Source organism: Rhagoletis pomonella, unplaced genomic scaffold (assembly GCF_013731165.1).
Source record: "Rhagoletis pomonella isolate Grant_MI unplaced genomic scaffold, Rhpom_1.0 Rhpom_scaffold_00004, whole genome shotgun sequence".
NCBI classification, from domain to species: domain Eukaryota; kingdom Metazoa; phylum Arthropoda; class Insecta; order Diptera; family Tephritidae; genus Rhagoletis; species Rhagoletis pomonella.
Window position 1 is genome coordinate 54,120,422 of NW_023458558.1, and position 27,776 is coordinate 54,148,197.

A 27,776-nucleotide genomic window follows, 5' to 3' on the forward strand; every position below is an offset into this window, starting at 1 on the left:
CAACGTTTCACATCGTTTGGTGCAATTTGTGTAAAAAAGTAAATATTTGAGTTGAGTTTTTGTAATTTGCTATTTAACAATAGACTTTCGCTTTCAGATGTGAAGGCAAAATTGAAGAAAAGAAAATTAAATGCAGGCACTGCCTAATTTGAAGGGGAATATTTTTAATATATAAATTTTTTCATATATCAATATTTCGAACGTAAAATTTTCCACATTCGGGAATGCGAACTCGAATGCGAACTTTCGGAATGCGAATGCGAAAGTGAGAAATAACATTAAAAAACCTATAATCAATTTAAGTCATCGTTTTTATTACTTAGGGCCAATTTCACAATGCGTAGTTAACTCGGAATCGGGAGTTAACTACAGATTTTTGTACTGAAAATCTCTAGTTAACTGTCGATTCGGAGTTAACTACGCACTGTGAAATTGGCGCTTAAAGTCTTATAAGACTTTTAGCAGAACTTGTTGAAGGCCCATCAATTTGCTTGACTTACTACTTAACCGTTTAGCGCCTGAAGCTAAAAGCTGGTTAGACAGACTTAGAGCCATTTTAGCAATATTAGAGTGGACTCTCTGCCCATGTACACATTCGCAAAACGTTCGTATCACTTGATGCAAACGCGAATGTCGAACGCAAATGTGTAATATGATGCGAATCATTCGCATAACGAATGCGAATGCAAATATTCGCAACATCCCTGGTATGAATTATATGAAAAACTTTAAAGCCCCGGCGACGCGATTAAATTTTAATCGATTTCAACTAAAAAAGATACGGGTCTCCTTAATTTCGATATTCTTCTGTTTCGTAGTGTGGCTGGGAACAAAAACTTAATACCACCCTAATGTATTCACATATGTACGTATTTCACTGTGTTTACTTTATTGCATCCATACGCGTAAAAATAAGAAAAAAAGATAATATTGCAGCTACTGCTAATGATAGTGGCAAATGACGCTTCAAAAATTGAACACACAAACTATATTTACTAATAAGTGTACATAGTTTTATACAAAACAAAAAGTAAAATAATGTCCTTAATTCATGCAACTCATCGTAGACGAAGTGTGAACAAAAAACTTGATGACATACTGTGTTTGAATGTATGCACTTGGCTGCCATTAATTTTTATCGTACCCCTGTGGGGAAAATCTCTAGTTCTAAACTGGTGCGCTTCTAGTACATTTAGACCCAGTACTGGTTCGCGATAAATCTCTTTTGCATGCAAGCAACTGGCGAATTCAACATGGCGATGTCCTAGGAAGCATTAGCGCACACAAGGGGTGGGTTTCGGGGTTCAAACCCCCCCTAAAGCTAATAACCTCAAATACAAACTGTATCTTAAAGCTAAGAATCCAGCTCTCAAGGAAATCATAATAAAAATATTTATTACAATTTCTGTTGCTTGATAAAAGCGCTTTGCTTTTGCTGTAAATTTTCATGAAAAAATAAATATACGACCATTTTTTTCTTGAGAGCTGCAAACTGGTTTAAGAAATTTTTGGTAGAAGAAATCTCTATCGAAAACCAGAAACCAGAAATCGAAAAAATTAACATAAAAGTGTAAAATTTCTTGGAATCAATAAATTTATTTTTACTGACTCTTTTTTAAAATTTTTTATTAGCAACTTTTGAAAGTTTAGCTCATCTTGAGTATATAGAACTTTTTATTAAACAAGTAGTTTTTAAGGAAAGAACACAACCGACTTCAATTCTCATATACAAATTTAGGTGTACCGTTAATTTCTTCATGATCCAATCATCGGATTTAAACCAAATTACGGGACGACCCTTGAGGTGTCATCTTTCCAATAAAAAAAGAATTATTGAAATCGGTTCACGTGGTCCAAAGTTATGTATTCCGACGAATTGATAACCTCCCCTTTTTTTGAAGTCGGTTAAAAATGTTTGAGTTCTGTTAATCTTATGTAAATAAAGTGCAGTTTATGAATATTAAACCGTTTATTTATTTATTACATACTGTACATAAAACTTGCATAAATGTATTTCAAAGAGCGTATTATCTGAAGACAATTTTCAGTATATTCCGGTGATATATCTTCAGAAATATAAAACCCCCCCTAAAATATATTCCTGGGTGCGCCCCTGCTAGGAAGTGTCAATTGCCCCCCGCTGCATCCCTTTTTCGATAGTTCCGAACTAGTCTTAAATTCTATAGTTCCGAACCAGTTCTAAAATCGACAGGCGAAAGAAAAAAGTATCATGATTTTTCAATCTTTTTGGTTCTTCCGTGTGTGCGATTTTGAGTTATTTTGGAAGGAATATGTTTTCAGTTTGAAATTAAATTTGTTTGAATGATTGTAAGAAATGTACGTTTACATACCTTTAGCTGTAGCTGAGTTTGCAGAGGTGCTCGCTGTTATTTCTTAGATTCCAGACGGTCCCAAGATGTTGAAATGTTAACACAAATTTTAGTTTTGTATTACCAAGCTATGCAAAAGCATCTGCGAAGCACAGAATAGAAGCGTATTTGAACGAAAAAGCCGCCGAACACATATCTATGTAAAGCAAACAAGCCCCCCGCTGCATCCCTTTTTCTATAGTTCCGAACTATTTCTAAATTCGTCACTTTAGATATAGATTTCTAGTGAAAAAAACTCAAAAAAAAATTAGTTTTTTAAAAGTACCACTTTTCGCCGATTTTTGACTGGTGAAGATCTAGTTCCTATCGGACTAGTCCCTTTTTGGCGATAAAGACCTAGTACGGAACTAGAAATTTGATTCACAAGTCCGCGGTTTCCCTGCAGCCGCATTAAACCAGTGGTGCGCAACTATATAGTAGCTCAACAGGCACATAATTAAAAGTCGATCGCCATTCATTTACTGCTGCGTCGCTCGCAGGCACGCTCAATATACTCATGAATCTAAGCGCCAAATATAATAAAATTTCGTTTGTGGGTTTTCACTCTGACATCAAGATTTTTCTAAGGGACTTTGAAATTTTAAAGATATGATTAATTCAAAAAATTATAAAAAAAAAATCAGTGTAATGCGTTTTAATCCACACAATATTTCACATTAATAAATGCATTTAAAAAATATATTTATTTATTCAAGTAAATTTTAATAATAATATAACACTGAACAATCAATTGAATTCAGAAACAGTGACCAGTATTTTAAAAGTATTTAGGTATTTCCAACCCTAAAGTGGAAATGTGTAAATTAGTGCTAAACATATAATTTTTTCAAAAATAAATATTCCAAATTTTCGAGGATATTCAAGGTCAAAATTTTAAAAGGACATTGCACCAATTTTTTAAAATAATGTTTTAAATTAATCACATTTAAAAAATTTCAAAGTCCTTATAAAAAATGCTGCGCCAGAGAGAAAAACTAAATATGCCGTTTTACTATATTTTGCCCATAGTCTCGCTAATATATTATTTTTTGTGTGTTTACTGCCGCACGATGTTAAATCAATACAACTTTTTGCACCTGTGACGAATAACAGAACTAAATATGTTCACCGAAAATATACCCCGGAATGTCACTTTCAAACGCATGCCAGTTTGATGCAATTGCATTAGCGTTGCCGGATATATGGACATAAACACCACATAGTGACAAAAATCCGCAGAGCCTTACCCAATATTATTTTTTCTAATCTAATAACGATGTTTTTCTAATACAAATCTATTGACGTCTGGTTCAGTCTGGTTAAATTTGTTGAGCACCCCTGCATTAAGATGCTGGTAAACTATGAGAGTAAATACCTTGAGAATATGAATTCACTCTCATTCTCACCATCTAACAAGTAATGAGAGTGGGTATTCGTTCTTATCGTGGAGTTCTCATAAGTTCTCAGCACTGGAACAGAGTGTGTGAGAGTTTTCTTACACGCTCACTCATATTCTCAGCTCTCATAAGCTACTCGTTGACAATTTTTATTCTCAGCCGTACACAGTGTAAGATGCCTAATAACACAAGAGTGATAGAATCTGTGAGCAACGGGTTGTGACGTCATAAAAGTGAAGGAATAAATAAAAGTGATGGAATGAGGGAGCAAAGGATAAAAATCAAAGTGCCTGTGTACGTTTCCACAAGTGTTTACGAATTGAATGAGTACTTATAAAACGAGTGGGGTGAACGAGCAAATTAATGTACGCACATGAACGTGCGCCAGCGCAATGCACTGTATCATCTACGAGTACTTACCGGTGCTCGTATAATCTCACAATGTTCGCAGTGCAAAGCTCATAAGTTGTTATGCATGTCTGACTGTTTAGTATAAGAAAAATAAGTGTGAACGCCATAGCGAAATATATACATTCTTATGTATATATACATACGCATATGTATGTATATGTACATATATTTACAACAACTGAATAATCAAAACAAATTTCATGGTGGAATCTTGGAATAGTCTGATGTTGCGAGTGCAAAAGCTCATGCATATACGAGTACACGAGTTAATATCATATACATATGTATGTATATGCATATCTATGCCTATATACATACATACATATACGTATGAATATACAGCCAGCTTACGAAAACAATTGTATAAGCAAGCAAGTAAGCCGAGTGCAGATATGTATGAATTTGTGATGTTAAGGCGGGGCGGGGGGGGGAGGGGGGACGAGGGGACAATTCTTTTATTCATGCCAATCGCTATCGTCTCCAGTGAACGTGCACTTTAGGTTGAGTGATTGCCCGCATTTTCTTTGCTATGACTCCGCACTAATGTTTGTGTGTGCATGTGTTTGTATGCGAATTGTGTGCTTATGCATTCAATCACGCCAATACGGGTGAGGTTTCGCCTGAGGTTTTCGTAAATCGAAAATAATAAACATCACGTGAGTTATAAAACCTGAAACACTTGAGCAAAAAAAACGAAAAATAAAGCAAAAAAAAAAATATGATTGTTTTGCAAGTCAAGTGATGTGGCCACGGCATATTGGCACATTCATAGTATGTAGCACATGTATGTATGTACATATGTATGTATGTATGTAGCTACTTTCTATAAAGCGCTATTTGTTTTATATAAGCGCCATGCAAGTAACACAATACAAACAGATGCAAGTATGCTGCATGCATTTATCTGTTGTGCGTATACATATCGCTCGTGGCTTGGAAGAATGTTGTATTAAAAAAAAATAACAGGATTTATGAATATTTTCTGCTACTCTAAGCTTTTAGAGACTCAGTTTTGATTTGCTTCTAATTTAAATGTTCTTCTTTTCACATAATAATAGATTTGAGCAATGTTTTTGTTGTACGATGTGCATGATTATAGCAGCATTCAAGAGATCCGAGTTTCAGTTTTTTTTTAATTTAATTTTTTTTTTAATTTTTTTTTAAAGAAAAATATATGTTGTCTTTAATTTCATTTAATTTTTCGAAAATTATTTTATGTATTTACATATTTTCTTCTTTTGTTAAAAATATTTTTTCTTTATTTAATTTTCTTTAAATTTTTAGATGTTATTGTTTTAAAGAGAAGAGTATATTTTTTAATTTCATTTAATATATAGCAAATTATTATTATTTTTTTCTTTTTTAAACAAATTTTTTTTTTAAAGTTAATTTTTGTTTTAATTCTTAGTTTTTCTTGTTTAAAAATATTGTTGTAATTGTATTTAAAAAATGTCTTTTTTGAATTTAATTTTCTTTTAATTTTTTCATTTTGTTTTAAAACTATTGTTTTTTTAAGTTTTAATTTTTTAATGTTAATTTAATTTGTGGATTTTATTGTTTTAAAATGAAAAAAAAAATATATATACATACATATATATTTTTTTTGTTTCATCTAAGTTTTCAAAAGTATGTATGCTTATTTGTTTTTGCTTTATTTTCATTTTAAATTTTTATTTGATTTTTATTTTACATTTTTATTACATTTTCTTTTATTTAGTAGTTTTTGAAATAAATTAATTTTTCTTAATTAATCTAATATTTAAAAAACTTATAAGATTTTCACAAATGTCTTATTCACACTTTTCTTAGTTTTATAAAGAAAATAATTTTTGCACTGAGGTTCAGATTCCCATGGATCTCCCTTATTTACTGGACCACATATTTATAAAATTATACTCTTTTTATTTGTTACATACATACATACATATCTATTATTGTGCAAATTAAAATAATTGACTAGCCGCTTTTTGCTAGCTCTTGGTTTTTCGAGTTACGCGGTTATTCCAGAAAAAAAGGCGATATTTACATACAAACATACATATGTATGTAGATCGTAACGCCATTATTCATGCGCTTTTATGACGTAAAATTTACGCGTACTTGCACGTACATAACTACATACTCGCGCACTTAACCGGTTAAAGTGAATATATACGTGTTTTATAAGATTTCAAAGCGTTGACTTGGAGTTCTGAGTTTGTATTTAAGTTTTAGCATTGCCCATTGTTGCTTGTTTCTTTTTGTTGTTGTTGGTTTACTGCACTTAAGTAGTGCATGAGCAATTGTAGCAATCATCCTGTGAAAAACGTGAATGTGTATATGTAAGTATATTTACATTAGGTTGCCTCACGAAAAAAAATTACTGTTTTTCCATCGGAATTATAAAATGTACATAAATATGTATTATAATTTAAGACACATCCTTGCGCATTTTCATGTGACCAATCATTACTTTCTTATTTATCCATCGATTTTCTTCGTTGGTAGCTTGATTTTTTTCTAAATGAACAGGTTGTAACGGAGTGCAAATCATTTACACAGAAACTCTTGTTTTTTAATTTCTTCCCTGTTAGAGTTTGCATTTTTTCCATTTTTTTCTTTTGCTAACGAAGTATTTTCATCATATCAGTAGAAGTAGTAGGTATTAAAAAAAAATTATTTGCGAATGTAGGTGTCACCAAAAAAATGAAAGAGCCGAACCGCCAGCCAAAGGTTTAGCCATGATAAAAACATTACAAGGTAAATTCATTCTCTCATTTCGTCGGCGATGATTTTTTTCTGACGTTTGCCAACATTTTAAAATCATATAAAATTGAAAATAAAAAAATTAAATTGTTCACAATTGTTGTTGTTTGAGATTGAAAATGAGAATGTGTGTGTGAGTTTGAGTTTTGATTTTAAAATTATATTGTTGGCAAACGTCAGACTGCCTCTCAATGGTTTTACCTTGTTATGTTTTTATCATGGGTTTAGCTAAAAATTTCTTTTCGACATTTCATTGTAAAAATACTTCAGGTGTACGGCGACCTTTTTTATTTTTTGCTTGTAAGATGGTGCGTATAGGGACTTTAAATAATTTGCTCCTTAATGTTATGTTATAATTCTGTGGTATGAAGTTATAGAAGCTGTCATTTAGGAAAAAAATAAGTAAACATTTTTAACATTTGTCGAAAAAGAAATGTCTTAACATACCAAAGTTAGTAGCGTGACGTCATCGTGTTTTTTTTTTTTAATTTTAGACTTTTGTTTATGCATTCAGTATTATTTATAAATAACTTTGCGTTATTTTTGTTTACTCTGCGAAAGGTCAGTCATGAGTAATTTGACTTACAAATACATGCATGCGTTACTTCGAATTTCATTTAATATTCTGTTTCCGGAAACCTTCAAAATGATGCTTACATACATACATACATAAATATGTATGTATCAGTTTGACGCGCTAAAGACATAGCATACTACATAAATACATAAGCAAAAAGCTTCCATGAACAAATATGTATATATACACAGATTCATGTTTGCCTGCATACATATGTACATATATGAACATTCTGAATGTATCCAGACTTTATTTATTGACTTAAATTTTTTATGTAGCTGCACGTTTTCAGTTTGACCGACAATTCAATAAACTATATCCACATTGTATTTAGTTATAAACTTATATATGTACATACACACACAACACACACACGCCTTGGTTGTGTAAGCGACCAGTATGTAGTTTGTAAAAGCAACATATCTTTTATTCACACAGAACTCAACAAAAATTGTTCAGTTGTTGCTGGGCTGCTTGGTTGGTCGGTTGGTGATTTCAATAAACTTGGCATTGACGTCATTGGATTTATCGAATTAGTGGGGATCAGGTTATTTGTAGTTAAATCTGGTTCACTCTTGTGTACATAAATAAGTTTGTACAGGTTTATGAACAGTACGAACATAATACCTGCATACATATGTACATACGTATAAATTTATACACATTTAATATTCCACCTCACTTGTTTTGCTATCGCCACATGCCGACTGCTACACACGTAGTATATAAGAGATATGAACATACATACATACATATGTAATTTTTTATTGTATTTTCTACTTGTCTAAACGTACATATACATAATTACTCTTGTGAAGTTAGAGTATTTATGTGCATATTCCGAGCGCCTGACAATACACGAATACTCGTACTTCTTCATACACATACTACATACATAGATGCATATTAGGGTGCACCAGAACAAAAGGATTATTTTTTGCGAAGATTTGAATGCATACCTGTAATGTTTTTTTCTTTTTGACCTAAACAACATATACATGAGTAAATCTCACCAGCAGTGATCGGACTAAAAAAATAAAAAAATAAAAACAAGTAAGAAAGTCTAAGTTCGGACGGAGCCGAACATTAAATACCCGGCGCAAGTATTAAATATATGTTTTTTCACCTTTCCGAAAGCTACCGCTAGATGGTAAACCGGGGTGTACCAATTTTGAGTAGCGTCCTTAAATTTCAAAATATTGCAGTTTCAAGCATTTCTGAAATTTACCGTTATATGAAAAGCGGCCGTAATTTTAGACTGAATTCAATAATTTTTAATAATTGGCTTTTATGTGGCAAGCACAATAACCGTACCGAGTTTGGTACAAATTGGTATAACGGTTACCGATATACGTATATGTTATCATAAGTGGGCGGTGCCACGCCCATTTTCCAAAGTTTTACCATAATCGTATTTCTTGGTAAAGAATTGTTGCAAGCATCAATTTTGAATAAATTAGCGTTAATAGTTACTGATTTATCGAAGATTTTGTATTTTTCTAAATTACCGTTATATGGGATGTGGGCGTGGTTATTGTCCGGTTTTTTTAAATTTTCGGCCATTTAGTATGCTGTACCAAGGCCAAAAACTGTGCCAAGTTTGGAAGAAATTGGTGCAGCAGTTACCAAGATATACACATGTAACCATAAGTGGGCGTGGCTACGCCCATCTTTCAAAAATTTATAATATTCTTATTTTTCGTCTGAAAATTATTACAAATATCAATTTTGATTGAATACTCTTCAGCAGTTACTAAAATATCGCAGTTTTCGTATTTTTGGAAAATACCGTTATATGGGGAGTAGGCGTGGTTATTGTCCGATTTTTAAAATTTTCGGCCATTTAGTATGCTGTATCGAGGCCAACAACTGTGCCAAGTTTGGAAGAAATTGGTGCAGCGGTTACCAAGATATACACATGTAACCATAAGTGGGCGTGGCTACGCCCATCTTTCAAAAATTTATAATATTCTTATTTTTCGTCTGAAAATTATTACAAATATCAATTTTGAGTGAATTATCTTCAGTAGTTACTAAAATATCGCAGTTTTCGTATTTCTGGAAATTACGAAATTACCGTTATATGGGAAGTGGGCGTGGTTACTGTCCGATTTCGCCCATTTTCAATACCAACCTACCTTGGATTAACAGAAACGTACATACCGAATTTCGTTGAGATATCTCAATTTTTGCTCGAGTTATCGTGTACACGGACGGACGGACAGACGGACAGACGGACGGACAGACAGACATGGCTTAATCGATTTCTCTATTCATTCTGAGCATATATGTATACATTTGTCTATATCTATCTCGATTCGTTTTGGCTGTTACAAACAACCGTTATGTGAACAAAATTAATATACCCTTGTGCACAAGTGCGCTCGGGTATAAAAAAATTTGTGTGGTGGAATCTAGAAAAAAATTAGGTAGATTTCAAAATAATGTGGCATATCTCAGATTTTGGATCAAACTTTGTACAAAAATTAAAAAAAATTCGGAAAGGTTTCACCTAATTGGTACACATTTTAATTAGAATCTAAAAAAAATTTATTTTAGTAAAAATTGCGTTGAGTTTTGGAAATTTCTTTCCTTGACAGTGTAAAGCAGTTCCTTCCATATCAAGATATTTATCGAACATATATTTCTGCAACCTTGCGGAGTGCTGCCAGCTTTTGTTTTTATCACTTCACGAAGTAGCGAACAAATGTGGCACGTTCCAGAAACAGCTAATTAGGATTTGTCAATTTTGACTATTTTCAAGTAAAAGCAAACAACGCCTCAGAAATCTTAGATGCACTTAAATTTTCTAATAATTCTCTTTATAAATCATATATTTTGCAATTTAACACAATAAAACCACGGTTAGTTTCAGTTTTGTATAACGAACCAGATTCCAGCGCGAAATTGTATTGTATTATATGTATTGTAATTTGCATACTAATTTGCAGATTTTTATTCAGATTTTGTAGAAAAATTCTAGAAATGCAAGTTTATAGCCCATTCGATTCCTTTTATTGGAATGTGTTGCTCATTTTCTCCATACAAAAAATAATTGTCGAGCATACTTTGTTTGAAAGAACCTGCGTAGAAAAAAAATTGCCAAAAATCAAATATCGAAATTAAAAAAGAATAACAAATTTTGCATATATTGCGAAAAATTCACTGTGCCAATACTTTAATAGTCACTGTAGGTACTAAAACAAGTAAAAATAACGCAACGTATACGCCCCGTAGCACCATACCCAGTCATGTAACACGTTTACTCGTACGCCTTAACTATAAGTCATACGGAGGTTCTCTCACTTGAATTGTAACTTGCAGCTGGTTTCACTTCCACTGGGGCCCGTAGATCCTGCTTTTTATCCGCCTGGAGGTTTGTTATTATTGTTGTAGCATCACTACTAAACCCTACCCAAATCGGCTAGTCTATCAACCTTTGTCGTATCAGTTTCACGGGATAGAACCAAAGGAAGTGGGCTCTTAGCTGAGTGGATTTAATAGAGAAAGTGGGGACCTTGTTGCTGTCGTATGAGGTACTTTCACAGGTCGGCCACATGACATATTTTGGGTTACAGTCTGAATAAATATGAGTTTAACCTGTTACAGTATCCATCAGTGGAATTCTGACAGTCGCTGTGCTAAATTTTCCTCGCCAAAATTCCCCAAATGAAAAGCAATGGGGCCACCTTAAAGTAAACATAATGAAAAGGCAACAGATACAATGTGTAATCCGCAAATCTGGCATCTACTTGAGTTCATAGAGTTCATAGAGAGCCTAGAATATGGCCTTTCCTCCGCATTTCTTGCTGAAATGGTGTTGAGGCGACATGAGAAGAGAATCCATTGGTGTGTTTTCGGAGGTTTATTGACACTTGTGAGAAAGCTACCAAAAAAAAACTTTAAAAAGCTATAAAAAGCCAAAGAAAAGTCCTCGTATTATACAAACTACACACTTTTTCTAGCTGAGTTGTACCAAGAGGCAAAGCAGAAACTCTATATATATATACATTAGGGTGGTTCACAAGTGTATGTAAAAAAGTAAAGTCAGAATTTGTTTACTCTCACCCCCTAGGATTGCTCTATACCGAAAAAAATGTACCCCCATTTTTTATTTTGAAATCAAAAAACATTTAGAAGTCGCTCAAAGCGCTGAGAGTTTTCCATGTATTTATATGGAAAAAAACTTTTGGTAGGGTATATTATATGGACATTTAGGCATCATTTCGGATAAGAAAAATAAATTATAAAATACTAAAAACAATCCGTTTCTTCGCCCTTTAAAATATATTAAATATGTATGTATTTTCAAGTTTGGATAGAATTCTGAAAAACCATAGACGTATGTACATTTACTGCAGCTGAACTTCACTTTTATGTGTGAGTATTATGGTACATATATAAATAAAACTTCAAGTCGACCTATGAATATTTTCGCAAAACAAAAATTCTGAAACATCCTAATGTACCTATATACATATGTACAGATATAAACTGTCTATTTATTGTTTTGAATACGTTATTGCTGCGAGAATGAGAATGGAAAAATTAATTACTTTATCGCTTCAGAGGTGAAGCCGAGTGATTTCGCTTATATATTTTCCACAACAATGTGCTGTATTTGACGCTTCCATAAAATTTATCGATCACGTGTGCGCGGTGCTTAAGTGCGTGCATATTTACGTGTTTAAAAAAGTGTATTCTTCAAACAAACACTTAATTCACACATATGTACATAAATACACACGTATTTATTTCACTATTATCAGGCTTTTGATTACCGAGTATTTTTCCCCTATAAAGGCATGTAGCCGTACACAATTGTTATTATTGTACATAAGCGCATATCTAGTATAGACATATAGATACAGAAATATATACGTTTTTCGAAAAGCCTAACCATAATTATTCGCTAACATTTTTATTGCTCGCTCTTATTATCAGTTTTTGTAGCGATACGTTGTATGAGCTCAATAAACGATTCACAATGCGTAGGTTAATGCACTAAAATACAAACATACATATGTACATATACATACATACAAGTACCCTGCAGGAAATTTAAATTTAAACAACTTCGAAGTCAGTATGCTTCGCTTGAATACGCTTTTGTTCTGAACCACGCTTTTGTTCACGCCTCTGTTGGGACTCGAACCCGGACCTTCTCAAAGCTAACAAGTAACAGCAAGCATCTCTGCACGCTAAGCTACAGCCAGACAGGCAAATTTGCTTTCTACTCTTCAGTTTGAATTGTGTGCAACCAGCTTGTCGACTGTCCGACTCTGCATTTAATTGCAACTACTTTAAAATGAATTTGGTTTAAACAACTTCAAAGTCAGTATGTTTATTTTGAATACGCTTGCGTTCTGCACTTTACAAATGCTTTTTCATGCTTCCAAGACACAAATTGTTTCTTTGAATTAAAAGTGTATCGAAATTCGAAACATTTACCCATCGCATTTGTTTTAAAGTAGTCTTTCAATTAGTTAAGTTTTCAAACAAAAATCACTTGCCTCCGTCTAGTGTTTATTAGGGTGGTCCTTAAAAATATCAACTTCATTTATTTTCTTCTACGTGCAGACATCTACGAAAATTTCAAAATTTTTAACAAACTTTTAATTGTCGCTGTTAGATTTTGAAATTTCTTTTTACGGCAAAAATTCTACAAAAAAAATCATAAACTCGGCTAGTCAATGTCAGGATTTTAGCGAATTTTTGCGATAAAAAAAATTAAAATTTTTCAGACCCTCATAGCCCTAAATATTTTTTTTTTTTAATTTTAATATTTTTGTTAACGTATTTATTTTGAACGAAGCACAAGGTGTTATTTTTTTTTGTACTCGACTTAAAATGAAACACCAATTTGAAAGCAGCTTGAGCGAAATTTCGCATGAGAAAATTGTGTTTTTTCAACTTGAGACAAAGCTACATGATTCTCAATTGGTCCTCTAACCAGCGTTGCCAGGTTGCCGCTTTTAACGCCAAGTCGACATTGACACAACTTTTAAGGAATAGAACACAGGAGACATTGCTATCGGAGTCAGCGGAGGAGAAGCTCGGCTAAACACTAAAGCTGATGCCACATAAAACGTTTGCTTCGCTTTACGTGACAGATTCGCTTTGACAGCTAAGATGAATTGTATGAAAATGCACAAAGCATGCCACATAGATCATTGAAGCTGCAGCGCGAAGCGAAAAGATGGCCAACTCCCATCTTTTTGCGCGCTTTGACAATCAGCCGGTTTAATATTTATTTTGTTTCGTCCAAATTCGAGTATTCATGCTGAAACATAAAACTCAATTACATTGCTGATAATTTTAAAGCAAAATATCTTAAATCCACAGCAATTTTGACGAGTAAAAAAGCAGTGCAAAATTGATTTCTTGGCGTTCATTGTGGCATACCTTTTGCGTCTGGCGCTTTGCTGGCAAATTTATAAATGTCACGCAAAGCTACAAAGTTTTATCTGGCATCAGCTTAACATGTGTGTAACGCCATTCTATTATCATTATTATTATTAACAGTTATGGTGGAGGCTGTGTTTTCATGACCTCATGAAGTTTATTCTTTTAACCGGAAGTCCATTCCAGAGAAATGATTGTGACAAAAGTTATGTATTTTTTTAAACGCATGCATATCCCATTTAAGAAGATGGATTTCCGGTCTGTTTAATCCACTTCCAGTTGAAATCTGAAACCGGTAGTAGCACCAAAAGATAGGGCATGCCCGACTTGGTTGTTCAGATATATTTTTGCGCTTTTCAATACGAAACCTTTTCCCTCATTTTGGAAGTCCAGTACGAGTTGAAGTTCTAAAGTCAGAAAATCCGCTTTTTTAGAATTTTGATTGGTAATAGCAAAAATATGGTTCATTGGGCTCTAAAAACAATCTGTGTGAAAGGTGAAAATTTTTGGCCAATATCTTAGGCTCGCCCAAGTCAAGTCATCAAAGTTCAAGTGTAAAAATGTTTTGTTTCTTAGTTTATTTCGATTCTCTACAAAAAAGATCCCCTACACCAAGTTATGTAGGAGTAATACTTTCGAAGTTAATTGCAATTTTAGTAAAAAACTGTATTAATTAATATCTTTATTTAATTTATATTTTTGGGCACATTGAACTTTGATGGACTTGGGCGAGCCTACGATATTGACCAAAAATTGCCATCTTTTACACAAATTGTTTTTAGAGCATTTTTTTTTGCTATTAACAATCAAAATTCTAAAAAGTGGAATTTCGGCCCGCGCTAGTGTACATACACTATGTATGTATGTTTGATTTATTTTTTGTCTCAGCCGTATGAGTGACGCACACATTTTATCGGCTTGGTTTTAAAGGCAATCACTCACTACCACGAGATAAGATTGCGCCACATTTCTTAATTTCATTGAAGATAACATTCCGACGCAATAACTGTGTGTTTTTTTTTTTGAGTATTGAAATAAATAAATAGGGCTGTTCAGGATGTTGTGGAAATGCTCTTGGGTTTGCAGTTGGAATTGCATTTGCAAATTTTATGTTCGCTGCCATAGCAACTGTGTGCATTTTATTGTTATGAATTTACAAATGCAACGAATGTGTAAATGCCAGTGCATATGCACAAAATTTTGACCAGCTCTAATATTAAATACTCGCCTATCCGGTGCGCCTTGCTACACCCAAAAAAATTTCCAGATGCAATTCTAGCTATACCCTTCAGGAAATGGGACTAGTTTTTAGTGAGAACTGGTTTCCTCTGCATTGGATGTCAACTAACTTGTAGCTAACTACTTTTGGACATAAAATATGAATAAGAAAAACAAAATTTTTTTTTTTTTTTTTACTTTTTTATTTATTTACTTTATTTTATTACATTTCATATTTGTATAGATATTCTGCCAAGTAAGGTATGGTTGAATCGCAGCCAAATTGTATGCAGCTCACATATGGAGAGATCTTAATTTCGGCAACTCAAAAACTCTGGGCTCCATTAGAGCATTCCTACATAAGCTTTTTTTCTTCGGAAATGGGTTTTTTTCAACGCATGCCTCTCTGCAGACAATGGCAAACCTCCGAGTGTATTTCTGTCATAAAAAAGCTTCTCATAAAATCCATTTCCCGTATTAGGTCCCCCAAAAGTGTAAGCACCAAAATATTATTATTATATAAGGTTTTCTAATAGAATCCTAGACAGATCGGCTCGGGCTTAGATCCAGAGTCTACCGCCATCATTAAACAGATAAAATACAGCGTGCGGCTTATTGATCACTGTAGCGTTTTCCAGGCCGAATTAACTGCAATAAAGAGCCGGCAATGCAATCTATTTCGAAAAGGCTGTCAAATTGAGAGCAGTCGCACCTTGCTTGTAAAGTGTCTTACGAAAGAGGTTTTTTATTTCCGAAAGGCGAATTGCAAATTAATAGTGCAGCACGAGCAAGTCGAAATATATTTCCAAAATGGATTGGCGCTCTCTCAATCGCAGAAAGAAAGGTCTTTCTGGCTGTTCACACATCGAAATAAAATGTCTCTTTCTCAGCGAATTGCGTGGAAATAGTACCACGTCAGAGACGCTCTGAAGGGAGCCTTGGTTTAATAGCTCCGCAACTTCTCTACAGTCCGTTACCATTTATTCTGACAGCCAAGCAGCGATTAAATCTCTACAGTGCAGCAACACTTATTCCAAAATGGCTGTCGAATTTAGAAGAAACTTAAACGATCTATCCGCCAAAGTGGCTATTAACCAAGTATGGGTACCGGGGCACAGCGAAATATCTGTAAATTGCGTGGCAGATGACCTTGCAAGGGGCAAGATATCTACCCTCAGTTAACTAACAGCTAACAGTGCTTAGCTGATATCGACTCTGTGGACATTCGCGACCTTCAGGGGTACGTTAACGTAAGACACGAGAAACTGAGAGAAAGGAACAAGAACTCACTAAAGTGGCATCACAACTGGTCTGCGTGTGTCTCTCTGCCAGACTGTGCGGAGTGGCAACCACCGTAACCTAACCTACCATAACCTTGCTGACTATATCAAAAAAGTCGAATCGAAGAGGCAAAACAGTCGAAAAAACGAAAACTTCTACTTGCACCACAAATGAATTCATCGATTGCACACAATTTTAGGCGTTTGAGCAGAAGAATGCCACGCACTTACTTGTACATATACTCACAATCTTAAGAATTCAACTGCAAGTGTATACCAAAACTGTATGCAAAATCGGCTTTGTTTTAAAAATACATCGAAATGCGAGAAAACAAAATTCTTTGGCAACGTTCGCACGCTTGTGAATGGATACCAACCTGGCGTTGTGTTGCGCTTGTCTACTAAGTGGCAAAGTGCTGTTTTGGGCGCATACAGTTTATTTGAACATATTTGTATTTGTAAAAGTAAAGCTACTCATTACTGCATTCACAATTTTTTCTTTTTTATTTATCTTATTTTCTAACAAAAATACTGCCAATTCGGGTGTAAGTATGTACATATGTATCAGTGTTGCCATTTGGTTTTTTCCCGTGCTTTATAAACAAAAATCGCTAGAATCCCGCTAAATCATTTACAGCGTGGCGACGAATAACTGTTACCCAGGTTTTTTTGAGAAATAAAAGGGTCCTTTATAGATTTTGCGAAAAAAGTATTTTATTGTTAATTTTCCACAGATTTTACTTTAGTTGTATTAGTTAGATTTTAAATTTTAGTCCTTATCTACATTTGCCAGCAGTGTAAACTTTGAGAGAAAAGTTCATTTGGCACGCAAGTCTTTTTCAGGTGTATTTTTTCTTAGGCTTTGTATAAAAAAAAATACAAAAAAGAAAAAAACTGTATAAGGTTGGTCGAATCAATGACCGTCCTAGTCACCAGTTCCGAGTATATTCAATTTTTGAGTATAAGGCCTTATGTTGGACAGATGGCGGAGTATAAGGGACTCAAAATGGAGAAAATTAGCCTATGGTTACAGGAGATATGGAATAAATTAACTGACGAGGACCTGCGTGCCAAATGAACTTTTCTCTCAAAGTTTACACTGCTGGCAAATGTAAAGAAGGATTCAAATTTAAAAACTAATTAATACAACTAAAGTAAAATCTGTGGAAAATTAACAATAAAATACTTTTTTCGCAAAATCTATAAAGGACTCTTTTATTTCTCAAAGAAACCTGGGTAACAGTTATTCGTCGCCACGCTGTAAATTCCGTAAACCTTTACGAAAGACTAATTTCCTTTAATAATTTGTCATATATACATATATGTGAGAAGATCCGAATAGGGCACGACCTTCACCTACATATCTGTTTAATGGATGAAATCTGTTTCGTATGAAATTTTACGTGTTAGTAAATATTTCGTGAAAAAACCTCGCCAGGATATTTTTAATTAAATATTCAAAAATATTTTTTTTTTTTTTCATTTGTTTAATAAACATATTATACACCAATCGAAGGCATAAAACCTATAGAATGTGTTTAACAGATGAGTGAAAATTACTAGTATTACATATCTGTTAATACCTGCCAACCCTATATGTAGGTCAGGAAAAAAAAACAGAGAATCCAACGTTTAGTTTTAGCATGTGCAAGCAAATCGTGTAACTTGCAGATCAAAGTGCATTGCATTACTTGCTGAATTTTTGCTTGTAGGTATTTGGCATTGCAGAAGTGCTTTGATGCAATGTTGAAAACGTGAATGTAGTTAAACGTCAAAAATTAGAGACGGCAAGTAACGTTTCAGTGTCCTATCGATTTTTTGAGGCAACTTTTAGTTAAAAGTGGTGTAAACTGCCTTTCAACTAACTGCTTTCAAACCCCTATAACGAATTGCGATCATTATGAATAAAATCGCTAAAAACTGGCTTAGATCTCCTAACTAAACGCTAAAAATCCAGCTAGTTATCGAATTATAATTTTTCCCGCTAAGTAGAAAATAAAGTCGCTAGATCTAGTGGGAAAATCGCTAAAACGGCAACACTGATATTTGTATGCATACTCGTTCCATATCATTTAGTGATCGGGCGGCGACTCCCACCTTGCTTGCGCCGCTCGACACAGCCGTTCACTGCAACACCGATCAGCTCGGCGGTGGCGGCGGCGGCGGCATTGGACACTCATCGCATGAATGATGCGGTTTTTCGTCATTGTGCTGGCGTAAAAATCTTCAGTCTTCAGCGTGTGCCTGCTGATGGCTACGACAACGAGTCATCATAGCTTGTTGTTAAATTTAAATTTTTTACGGCACGCCGTTATTCGACATCGGCCACACCCCATTCTTTCGTATCTTTTCACATCTAATCACACAGTTATGTACCAAGTACCATCTGGCTACAACTAGCTGATGATGAAACAAACGGCAGCGTCTTTTTGCACTTGTCATTTCGTTAGTCAGTCGCTATTGAGTCGCAGCACTGCCCTACTCTTTTGATTTACCAAAAAATTTGTTGGCAGCTTAACGCGACAAAAAAGAAAAACGTGCATCAGCGCGCCAGCAATAAGCAATGAATCAAAACAGCGGGTCGGGCGCATACTATTTTTACTTACTTGTCGCGTAAATTTTCATGAATTAAACGAGTGATCTTCTTTGTGCTGTTTTCAGTTGAAATCGAAACGTTTTCGGCTACGTAATTTAGTGGGGTAGTCAAGAGTCTATATACATACATACACGTCGTCGATTAAAGTACAAAACCGCGTATCGTCGTTCGGACATTTTTCTGGCTGACATTTTTCGTCAAAAATTGGTTTCCCTCACAGAAGCTCTCTTGGCTCAAGGCTTATCCATTCGTGCTGAAATATAGTTACTAGCCAGAAATGCGATTGGTGTATGAAAGCGAGAACCATTTTGAAATATGAGTGTTTTTATTCTATAAAAAATAATTTATGCATTATTTATCTTGATACGCGGTTTTGTTCTTTAAACGACAATATGTACATATATATGTTTAGTATGTTTGACGTTAAGCTTTGCGCTTTTGACGTCGTTGGTTGCACTTAGTACGTACATATGTATGTAGTTGCTGCTCTCAACTGCCGATGATGCATGCACGCGTTTGCAGTACGATCATGCAGCATACACGGGATTTTTCAAGGCATTCAATCGTTTGAGAACGTGATTGTTTGCGCCAGATGGATTTTTAATTTTGCAAAATGGTAAGAGAATATGAAATATTTTCGTGTTAGTGTAAACAACTTGAATTCATTATTTTTATTAGTTCAACGCATGAAAATGTGATTATGTAAAATCATGAAGAGAATCAACAGTGCCAATACTTGAAAAATAAAATTTCTGCAAATGATAGTTATTTTACCAATAAAAGTAAAAAGTGGTTAAAATGTAAAACATAACACTGATAAAAAGTACTGTATGTAAACCTCGTACTTAGTTTTATTCAATCACCCTCAGTTTTTCTTAAAAAATTTACTGAAGTGATTACGCATATTTTGCTTACCAAAGTGTGCTTCTGATAAATTAATGTTAAATTATTATTGACATTAAAACGGTATTTTTTGTGATTGTTGTTTCTACACATCGTGAGAAGATGCCAAGAGTGTATGTATGCAGTTAATCCTGATAACTTTTGTTATTGTTAAAAGTCAATGTCGTACTAAAAAAAAAAAAACAGAAATTCCCAAAAATCAAGTTATGCCAAAATAAAAGAGGCAAATTTGTAGGGCCACAAATTAGAGACCTATTGGCTGATGAACAGTTTGAAGAAAAACTTAATTCGATCGAAAAATCTGCATGGACATGTTTTTGAAATGTCGTTCGTAATTTTCTTGGAAACCACAAAGCCGAAAACTATGAAGAGTTGTTCATCAACTTTTTAACAGCCTACAAGAATAAGGGATGCAATATGTCGCGCATGATAAACTTCTTACTGACATTTAAAATTGTTTCTGAATATTTGGGTGCCGTTAGCGACGATCACGGCGAGCGGTTCCATCACGATATATCTAACATAGAAAAATGGTACCAGGGAAAATGGTTACAGGTTAGTTGTAGATACAAAATAACCCTTCACATTTGCAATTTCATTTAACTTTTGTTAAGGTAATTTTTGTGATTTTTGTGTGAAAAATCTAGGTAAAATATTAACTTGAGTCCTACGAAAGCAGTTTATGCCCCCTAACCCCCAAAAACTAACGCGATATTTTTAGAAAATTTTAGTTTTGATTCAGAAATGCATCTAGATACTTTAGGGGTTCTTCTGCATAAAAACAAATTTAAAGAAAAAAATGTTGCTTAAGTTTTTGTGGCGGTAAAGTTAGTGCCGATGGAATTGCCATTATATGTCCATAGTTTCAAGCGACTTCTAACAGCTTGTGGCTGAATGCTCGATGAGTCCATATAACAAGGGAGCCCATATAATAGGTCTCATCAGAGATCTGCAATGAGTTATAATGAAATAAGTATACTTAAATCAAGAGCCATATTAATAACAATACTGATTCTAAAAAATACTATGACTCATTCCCACTAAAACAAAAAAAAATCTCAAAGTATTCCTAAACTTGTATTTACCGACAGCATGTGACTCTAGGAAATGTAGGCTACCAATTTGTTTTGAAACATTTGTTCGTTTCATGGTTGTAAATGAGTTTGAATGAGTAAAGTATTATTTTGTGTAATGACTTGTGCCCCAGAAGAGCACTACCACAACCAAGCGACAGATAAAAGTGAGAATGTGTTTATAGTTCTGATCAGTGTTGCCGCCTGATTAACTCAGTGTGAGGGCAGGACCAGGATGAATGTATTTGCATAAAAATTTATTAAAGCAAAAATGTTTTGGGTAGGCGTCGGAGCCAATGATAACCATCAGTTACCACCTCTGCAGGGTTGTAAGTCATGCAGAGTCCCTACGGCTTGTAGCGCGGTGGCTTTGCCGCTTAAACTCTGTAAGAGTTTTTTGGGGGTGTGCGTCAAGCGGAGTGTTGAGCACCGGTTATTTATTTACGTTCAAAAATTGGGTAGGCGCTGTGGCCAATGGTAGCTCTTGTACCACCTCTGTATGCTGAAAGTCATACAGAGCCCCAACAGCTTGTAGCGCTTTGGCTTTTGCTGTTTAAAACCACTCCGGAGGAGTGGTTATGCATCAAGCGGGATTGTTGAGCATGATTTGGAGTGCCAGCAATTAACTACTTTAGTAGGTTTTGTTCTGCGGCAGTTGAGAAGTGCAATAAAAAATGCATACCCAATGAAGAACGAACGAATTATTTTTAAGCACAAGTGCGTGTGTTTATTCGCTGCACTTGGTTTTGGGCGGGAGTGCAATATACAAGTGCGTGTGTGTGTTCGCTGTTCTTTGTTTATGCGGGAAATGCATAAGTCGCTTAAACACCGCCGTTCAAAGAGCTTTCTAACCAAGATTAGACGAAAAAGTTACCAAACATGTTAAGGAAAAATAACCAATTTTTTTATTGGATTAACAATTCAGGTCATCACAAATTCTTTCTTGTAATACGAATAGAAAAAGTTTACAAACTAAAGAAAATAAATTTTTATTTGCATTTTTTAAAGTAAATTCTTTTAAGGCCGTAATATGTAAATACATATTTCATAAAATCAGTTTTCCCTTATTAGATGCTTATGTATGAATGTTAATATCTTCGTAAACATTACTAGACTCCAAATGACGTTTTTAAATAAGTACATAGGTACACAGTTTCCAACTTCTTTGTAAGAATCAATGAAATACCTAATTCGCGTGAACAACCAAATTGTATATATTTTAAGATTAAGATTAAACAATTAAAAATTAGACTTATTGAACTACATCGTCGCTCAGCGCGAAATACCTCGTATACGCCAAACGTAGTACCGCGTATACGATGGTAAATAAATTTTACAAAAGCGCAAAAAACCGATTTTTATTAATCTTAACTTAAATTAATAAAGTAAGCAGTAATGGGAAAAAAACCAAATCCCTTTTTTTATTGTACATACATGACGTGGTATTGGGGTCCGCATATACGAGGTATTTATATATGTACTATCTAAGTATGTATTCATTTGAAGTAGTCTTTAGCCGACCATGTATATTATGTATTCTGTATATTATAAAACAAATACATACATATGTGAGTAATATTAATACATTCATTCCAAATATTCGTACTTGGTTTCACTGCTGAGGCTGCCACTGCTGCTGCTACTCTCCTCAACCTCGATAGGTGTAGCTGGCCTATGTCAATTAAAAACTACAGTATATATTAAAAAATATCCAAAAAACTAAAAATTGCAGTGTAAACACTTGTTTACCATTTCTGTTAATACATAATTGTCGTATCCAGCACTATCAGTCGGGGTGTCCAGATTGTTAAAAAAAAGCAATTTCTAAAAAAAAATCGCCAAAAATCGCAAATTTTTTTCTAAATAAAATTAATGAAATCGATTTAACAAATCTGTTATTTAAAAAATTAGATCTTGTTATAATATATAATACCTTCAGAGGGTAATAATAAATAACACGAATCACTTATATAATAGTGACGTACAAACACATTTCTTTAAAAATATTTGTTTCAACACATTTTCCAATAGGACTGCGCAATTATTAAATGTATTATAACACATATTAATTGATTAATCACATAATACGCTTTTAATAGCTTGGCGAGATCAGCTATTTCCATAATTTCTTTAAAATCACCTATTGTGTCTGAATGAATTACACTTATGTTGTTGTCATATATTGAGCTATTCAACCTTGATAACATACTGTTTGATATTGGAAACGTTTTGCAGCAAAACCTATTAGCCTTCATATAACACTTTATTCGAACTATTGAATTGAGTCTTTCCAACCTCATCCTATTTCGGATCTTAGTTTTTGATAAATTCATTACGGAAAAACGCGCTCAACAAAGCATGTGACTGCTGCAAGGATAAGAAGAATATTATTTATATTTCCAAACATTTTATTGCCTGTTGCGGCTTTCACTCTGTAAGCAATAATCCAAAATTCTTCAGAGTTGGCTGGAATTTTTCTGAGAAAAGTTATTCCATGGGAAAGTCAAAAGATTTATATATTCAGTTTCCGCTGCTTTTCTTTCTTTCAAAGTCAAATAGTGAATTGGCAGGTCCCTGTAACTCGCCCTCTTGTGATTCACACACTTTTCTGGTGACAAAATCAAAGCTTTTTAAAAGTATTTAATTGACTAGGTAATCGTTTCAAAAGTCCTTCGATTAGGGTAATGTAAACATTTTTGACAGTCTTTTAATATGCTTCTTAAGTCAAGTTTATCACGCAGTTCATTAGACTCTTCTGTAAAATTATCGTGGAAAACTAAGTTTTGTATATTTTTTTAATTGGAAAAAAATTATCTGAAGGGAAAAATTGCCAAAAATCGCCAATGGCGATTTCCTAATTTTTTTACGCGCAAGTATCCAAAAAAATTGCCAAATTGGCGCGAAATCGCCAATTCTGGACACCCTGGCTCTGCATGCTTGGGATGGGTATGTACACTTAAATATACATACTCAGATGTGAACAGTCAAATACGAGCATAATCAATTTTTAAATACGAATATTTTTAAACGATAATCAAATATAAAGTATTCAATTTTACTATGCATTATTTCCCTTAGTGTAGATATTTCAAAAAAAATATAACTTAATTATTTTAAAAGAGTGTGACTATTTTAATCGTTGTTCAAAATTTACGGAGGTACATACATACATACATTTGTATGTAAACGTGAACAGCTGTTAGTGTTTCAAGAATAGAAACTCTTTGCCATACATACATATGTACATAATTTCACATTCGTTGGTATTTCTATCCAAATGTAAATTACACATTACTCATACGCCATGACGTTCAACGCCAAGCGAAATAGTCCACAGACATAGATTCGAATAGAAACGAGGTCACTTTTGTTGTTTTCGATTTAGAGTCGGAAATAGAGACACACTGATTAGTTCCTTTAGTGTGTAAATATATAAGTATGTATATGTATTTCAGTATGTACGAATATAATAGAAGCATTGACACAATTTTCGATTAATATGCCAAGACGCCGATGTGTAAACAACAACACGCAGCTATACATATGTACATACATACATTCTGAATGTATGATGTATGCGCGCATGTAAGTGCGAGAATATCAAGCAAACATACATACATACATACATACATACATATCGTTACCCTAATTCACCAAGGTTCTAACCACTGCGGTTTTCACAGATTTTGGAAGAGTGTATTAAAATACACGCTCAATAAAATTTTTAAAGTGTTAGTACCAAAAACAATGGAGTTACATGCCACTGAATGTGTTTTGTACACGCATTTTTATTTCTATTTGACATTAGTTTTTGTGTTGCCATTCTTTGGACTAAAAATGTGTTTTTTTGTGTTCCTTTACATTTTCCTGTTGATTCTCTTTTAGTGAACGCTACACTCTAAAAAAAAATTGTGTAGATTTCCTACCTAAAAGGTAGGTTACTGATTTCCTACCTTATTATTCGCGAAATTACATGCTCGATTATTCAACGAATAGTTTGTTTAAATTTCGGACTTTTTAGAGTGTAATATAGCTGCTGCGGCGTGCGTAAATTTACTAAGAAAGTGTGTACAAGCTACAAAATACACATCTGCTGTTTGATTTCACCCTTAGAATTGTGTAAAGCCACAAACAAAAAGGATTTTTACACACGAAAATGTGTAATCGAGGAAAATACATATTCATCGTGTAAATTTACCAAAAAAATTTAAAAATAAACAAAAATATACTCGATTTATAGTCGCATTTTTAAACAGATTTTTTAGAGTGTACCACTCTTGTATTTTGACACTTTTGAGACTTTAGTCAGAAAATATAAAGAATGGACCTAATATTTTCAACCCAACTTCACTAATGTCTATTTTTTTTATTTTTTAAATAAACCAAAATTTTGCCGGTAATGAATCCGGTAGCATGATCTTAGTTAAATGTCATAAACTTGTTCAAGGAATGTCAATAAATGAAACTAACTTCTATTTTTGTATCATGGTTAGAAGTTTGTTAGCTCACAAATCATTTTTAACCGATGTAATGTGGAACGATTTTCCGTCATACCTTGTCAAATTTGGTTTGGAGACAAACCGGTTTCGGCGTTGTGCCATCTTCAGTGTAATTTTTCGTTCTCGAAACACGAAATGACACTGAAGATGGCACAACGCCGAAACCGGTTTGTCTCCAAACCAAATTTGACAAGGTATGACGGAAAATCGCTCCACATTACATCACACTCCTACCCTGTCGGAAACACCAGCAACGAAAATGAGAATTTTTAACCGACTTCAAAGAAGTAGGAAGATTGTCAATAAAACGCAAGGTTTTTTTATTTTTTTTTTATGTATTAATATTACCGGATAACTTTGGACCACCGTTGAACCGTTTTCGATTATTTTTGATCGGTTTTATGGTCGTCGCAAATATTTGAAATTGCAGATTTTAACAATTTCTAAACGGGCATATAAACTTCCTTCTTTCGCCTTATTTAATTTCATTTATTTGTTTGATATTCAACTTGATATTTTTTTCTACATAAATAATCATACATTACTGGCTGGTGCTTCTTCTATAAAGTTCTTCATATTTCTGTCAGTTGATTCTTTTTTTTAGTTTTTTTATTTGATTATTCTTATTTTTATTACTTTTAATTCTATTTTTAGTTCGTATGCGCTCGGTATTTTGATGTTGTATGTGCCTCGCGTGTCAATTGCCAAAGAACTTAGCGCCAAAGGCATGAGATGCTCTTAATAGCTAATTAAACATACAGACATTCATACATACATAGGTATATATATGTACTCAGTATTTTTGTATAAAGCATATGCATGTTTGTGCTCATATTAACTTACACATATACACACTTAATCATGGGTGTATTAAAGTATGTACAATATTGCTTTGTTTCGGCTTCCTCCTACTTGAAACGTCTCGATTCTGTCAACACGCCACCATCGCGCGAGAGATTCAAGTGCAAATAATTTTGCTTTTCTGCTTATTTGTTTTGCGAAACGACTTTAGCGCCACTTGTATTAAGGAGAGAGTATGCACATAAAGAGGTGCGTATGTATGTATGTACGTATATAAATAAAAGATTAAATTATATGAACCCAAAGTTTTCGATTGTTTTCAAAATTGTTTATTGCGAAGAAGATAGGAATTTTGTGAAATTTGCCTGCTGTGCTGATTATCATTTGCATATAACTGTATATACATACAGTGGTGACCACATAATTAGGGACACTACTGCTGTACAAGTGTTGATCATTTTTTCATGTAACTCAAAGCTTCAAACCTTGTAAAGAATTTATAAAAATTCGCCAAATTAAAAAAGGGTCATTAAATCTTAAAACTTTTTATTCAGAATTTCTAGAAAAACTTCCAGTATGCAGTTTTGTAGGGGTAGCGGCTAGGAATTCGATTTAATTTTTGAGATTTTTTTTTGACGTAGAATACGTCTTACCTTAAGGTATGGGGGCTATGTTCAAATGTTGTGGTTGTAATTTTTAGAGCTTCACAAAAACGCTTATTGCACGAGAACTAATAAAGCGATTTCAAAGAAAAGTGTGGCGTTTCAAAGATAAAATTCCAAACCTGTCGACAGATTCATTTTTGTAAATAACCAATTCGGTTTCTGTCGTAAAAACAACGGTAAACATTGCCTTATTTTGGGGTCAATTTTGAGCCTTTAAAGTGCTCTAGCAACTTATTGTTGGCATATATAACTTTCATTTTCGGGATATAGGTTCTTTGGAGCAGTAGAAATATTATCGGGTACAAATTTTATATAAATTTAACAAATATTGAGCATTTTAAGGCAAAAAATTGTTGAAAAAATTTGCAAATTTTTTTCATTACCAAAACGCTCGAAAACCGCTCAAATGATTTTGTTTTTGTTTTCTTTAATCAAAAATTCAAGAGTTTTCCTTTCGTTTGGTATATGGGAAGTATTGGTTGATATCTTCGATATATGTTTATTTTATTCAAATATATGGGCATAAATGATTTTCCATACAAAATCACCTCGTCATCATTTTGCAAACACGTGCATATGTTGGAAGTGTGGGAAGGAGACAAAAAGTATGTATGTGTCCGTAAGTACATATTTCGGGGTTTATCGGTATAATAATCGATACTTTGTCGGTTTTATTACCGATGTTTTTATCGATTTTGCTATCGAAATTTTTATCGATAATGTTATTGATTTTGCTATCGATATTTTTGCAACTTATCGATATAATGATCGGTATTTTTTCGATTTTGTTATCGATATTTTTTCTCGATTTTCTTATAGATATTTTGTTGACTTTGT

General features: G+C 33.7%; 1 protein-coding gene across 3 annotated transcripts in view; it reads left to right on the plus strand.

Annotated features, from left to right (window-relative positions):
- Positions 1–27,776, plus strand: part of LOC118737798 (transcription factor cwo) — a 56,562-nt gene that overhangs the window by 20,984 nt on the left and 7,802 nt on the right. Inside the window, exon 1 of one of the 3 annotated variants that reach the window (XM_036468563.1) lies at positions 7,881–8,046. The exons of 1 other annotated variant lie outside the window; for it this stretch is intronic. Coding sequence is in view for 1 of the 2 variants with exons in the window: in XM_036468561.1 (XP_036324454.1) it covers positions 19,505–19,614 (110 nt within the window). In the remaining variant the exon portion in view is untranslated. Of the gene's footprint in view, positions 1–7,880; positions 8,047–19,414; positions 19,615–27,776 lie in introns of those variants that run through there. One more of the 3 variants, XM_036468561.1, reaches the window with a different exon arrangement.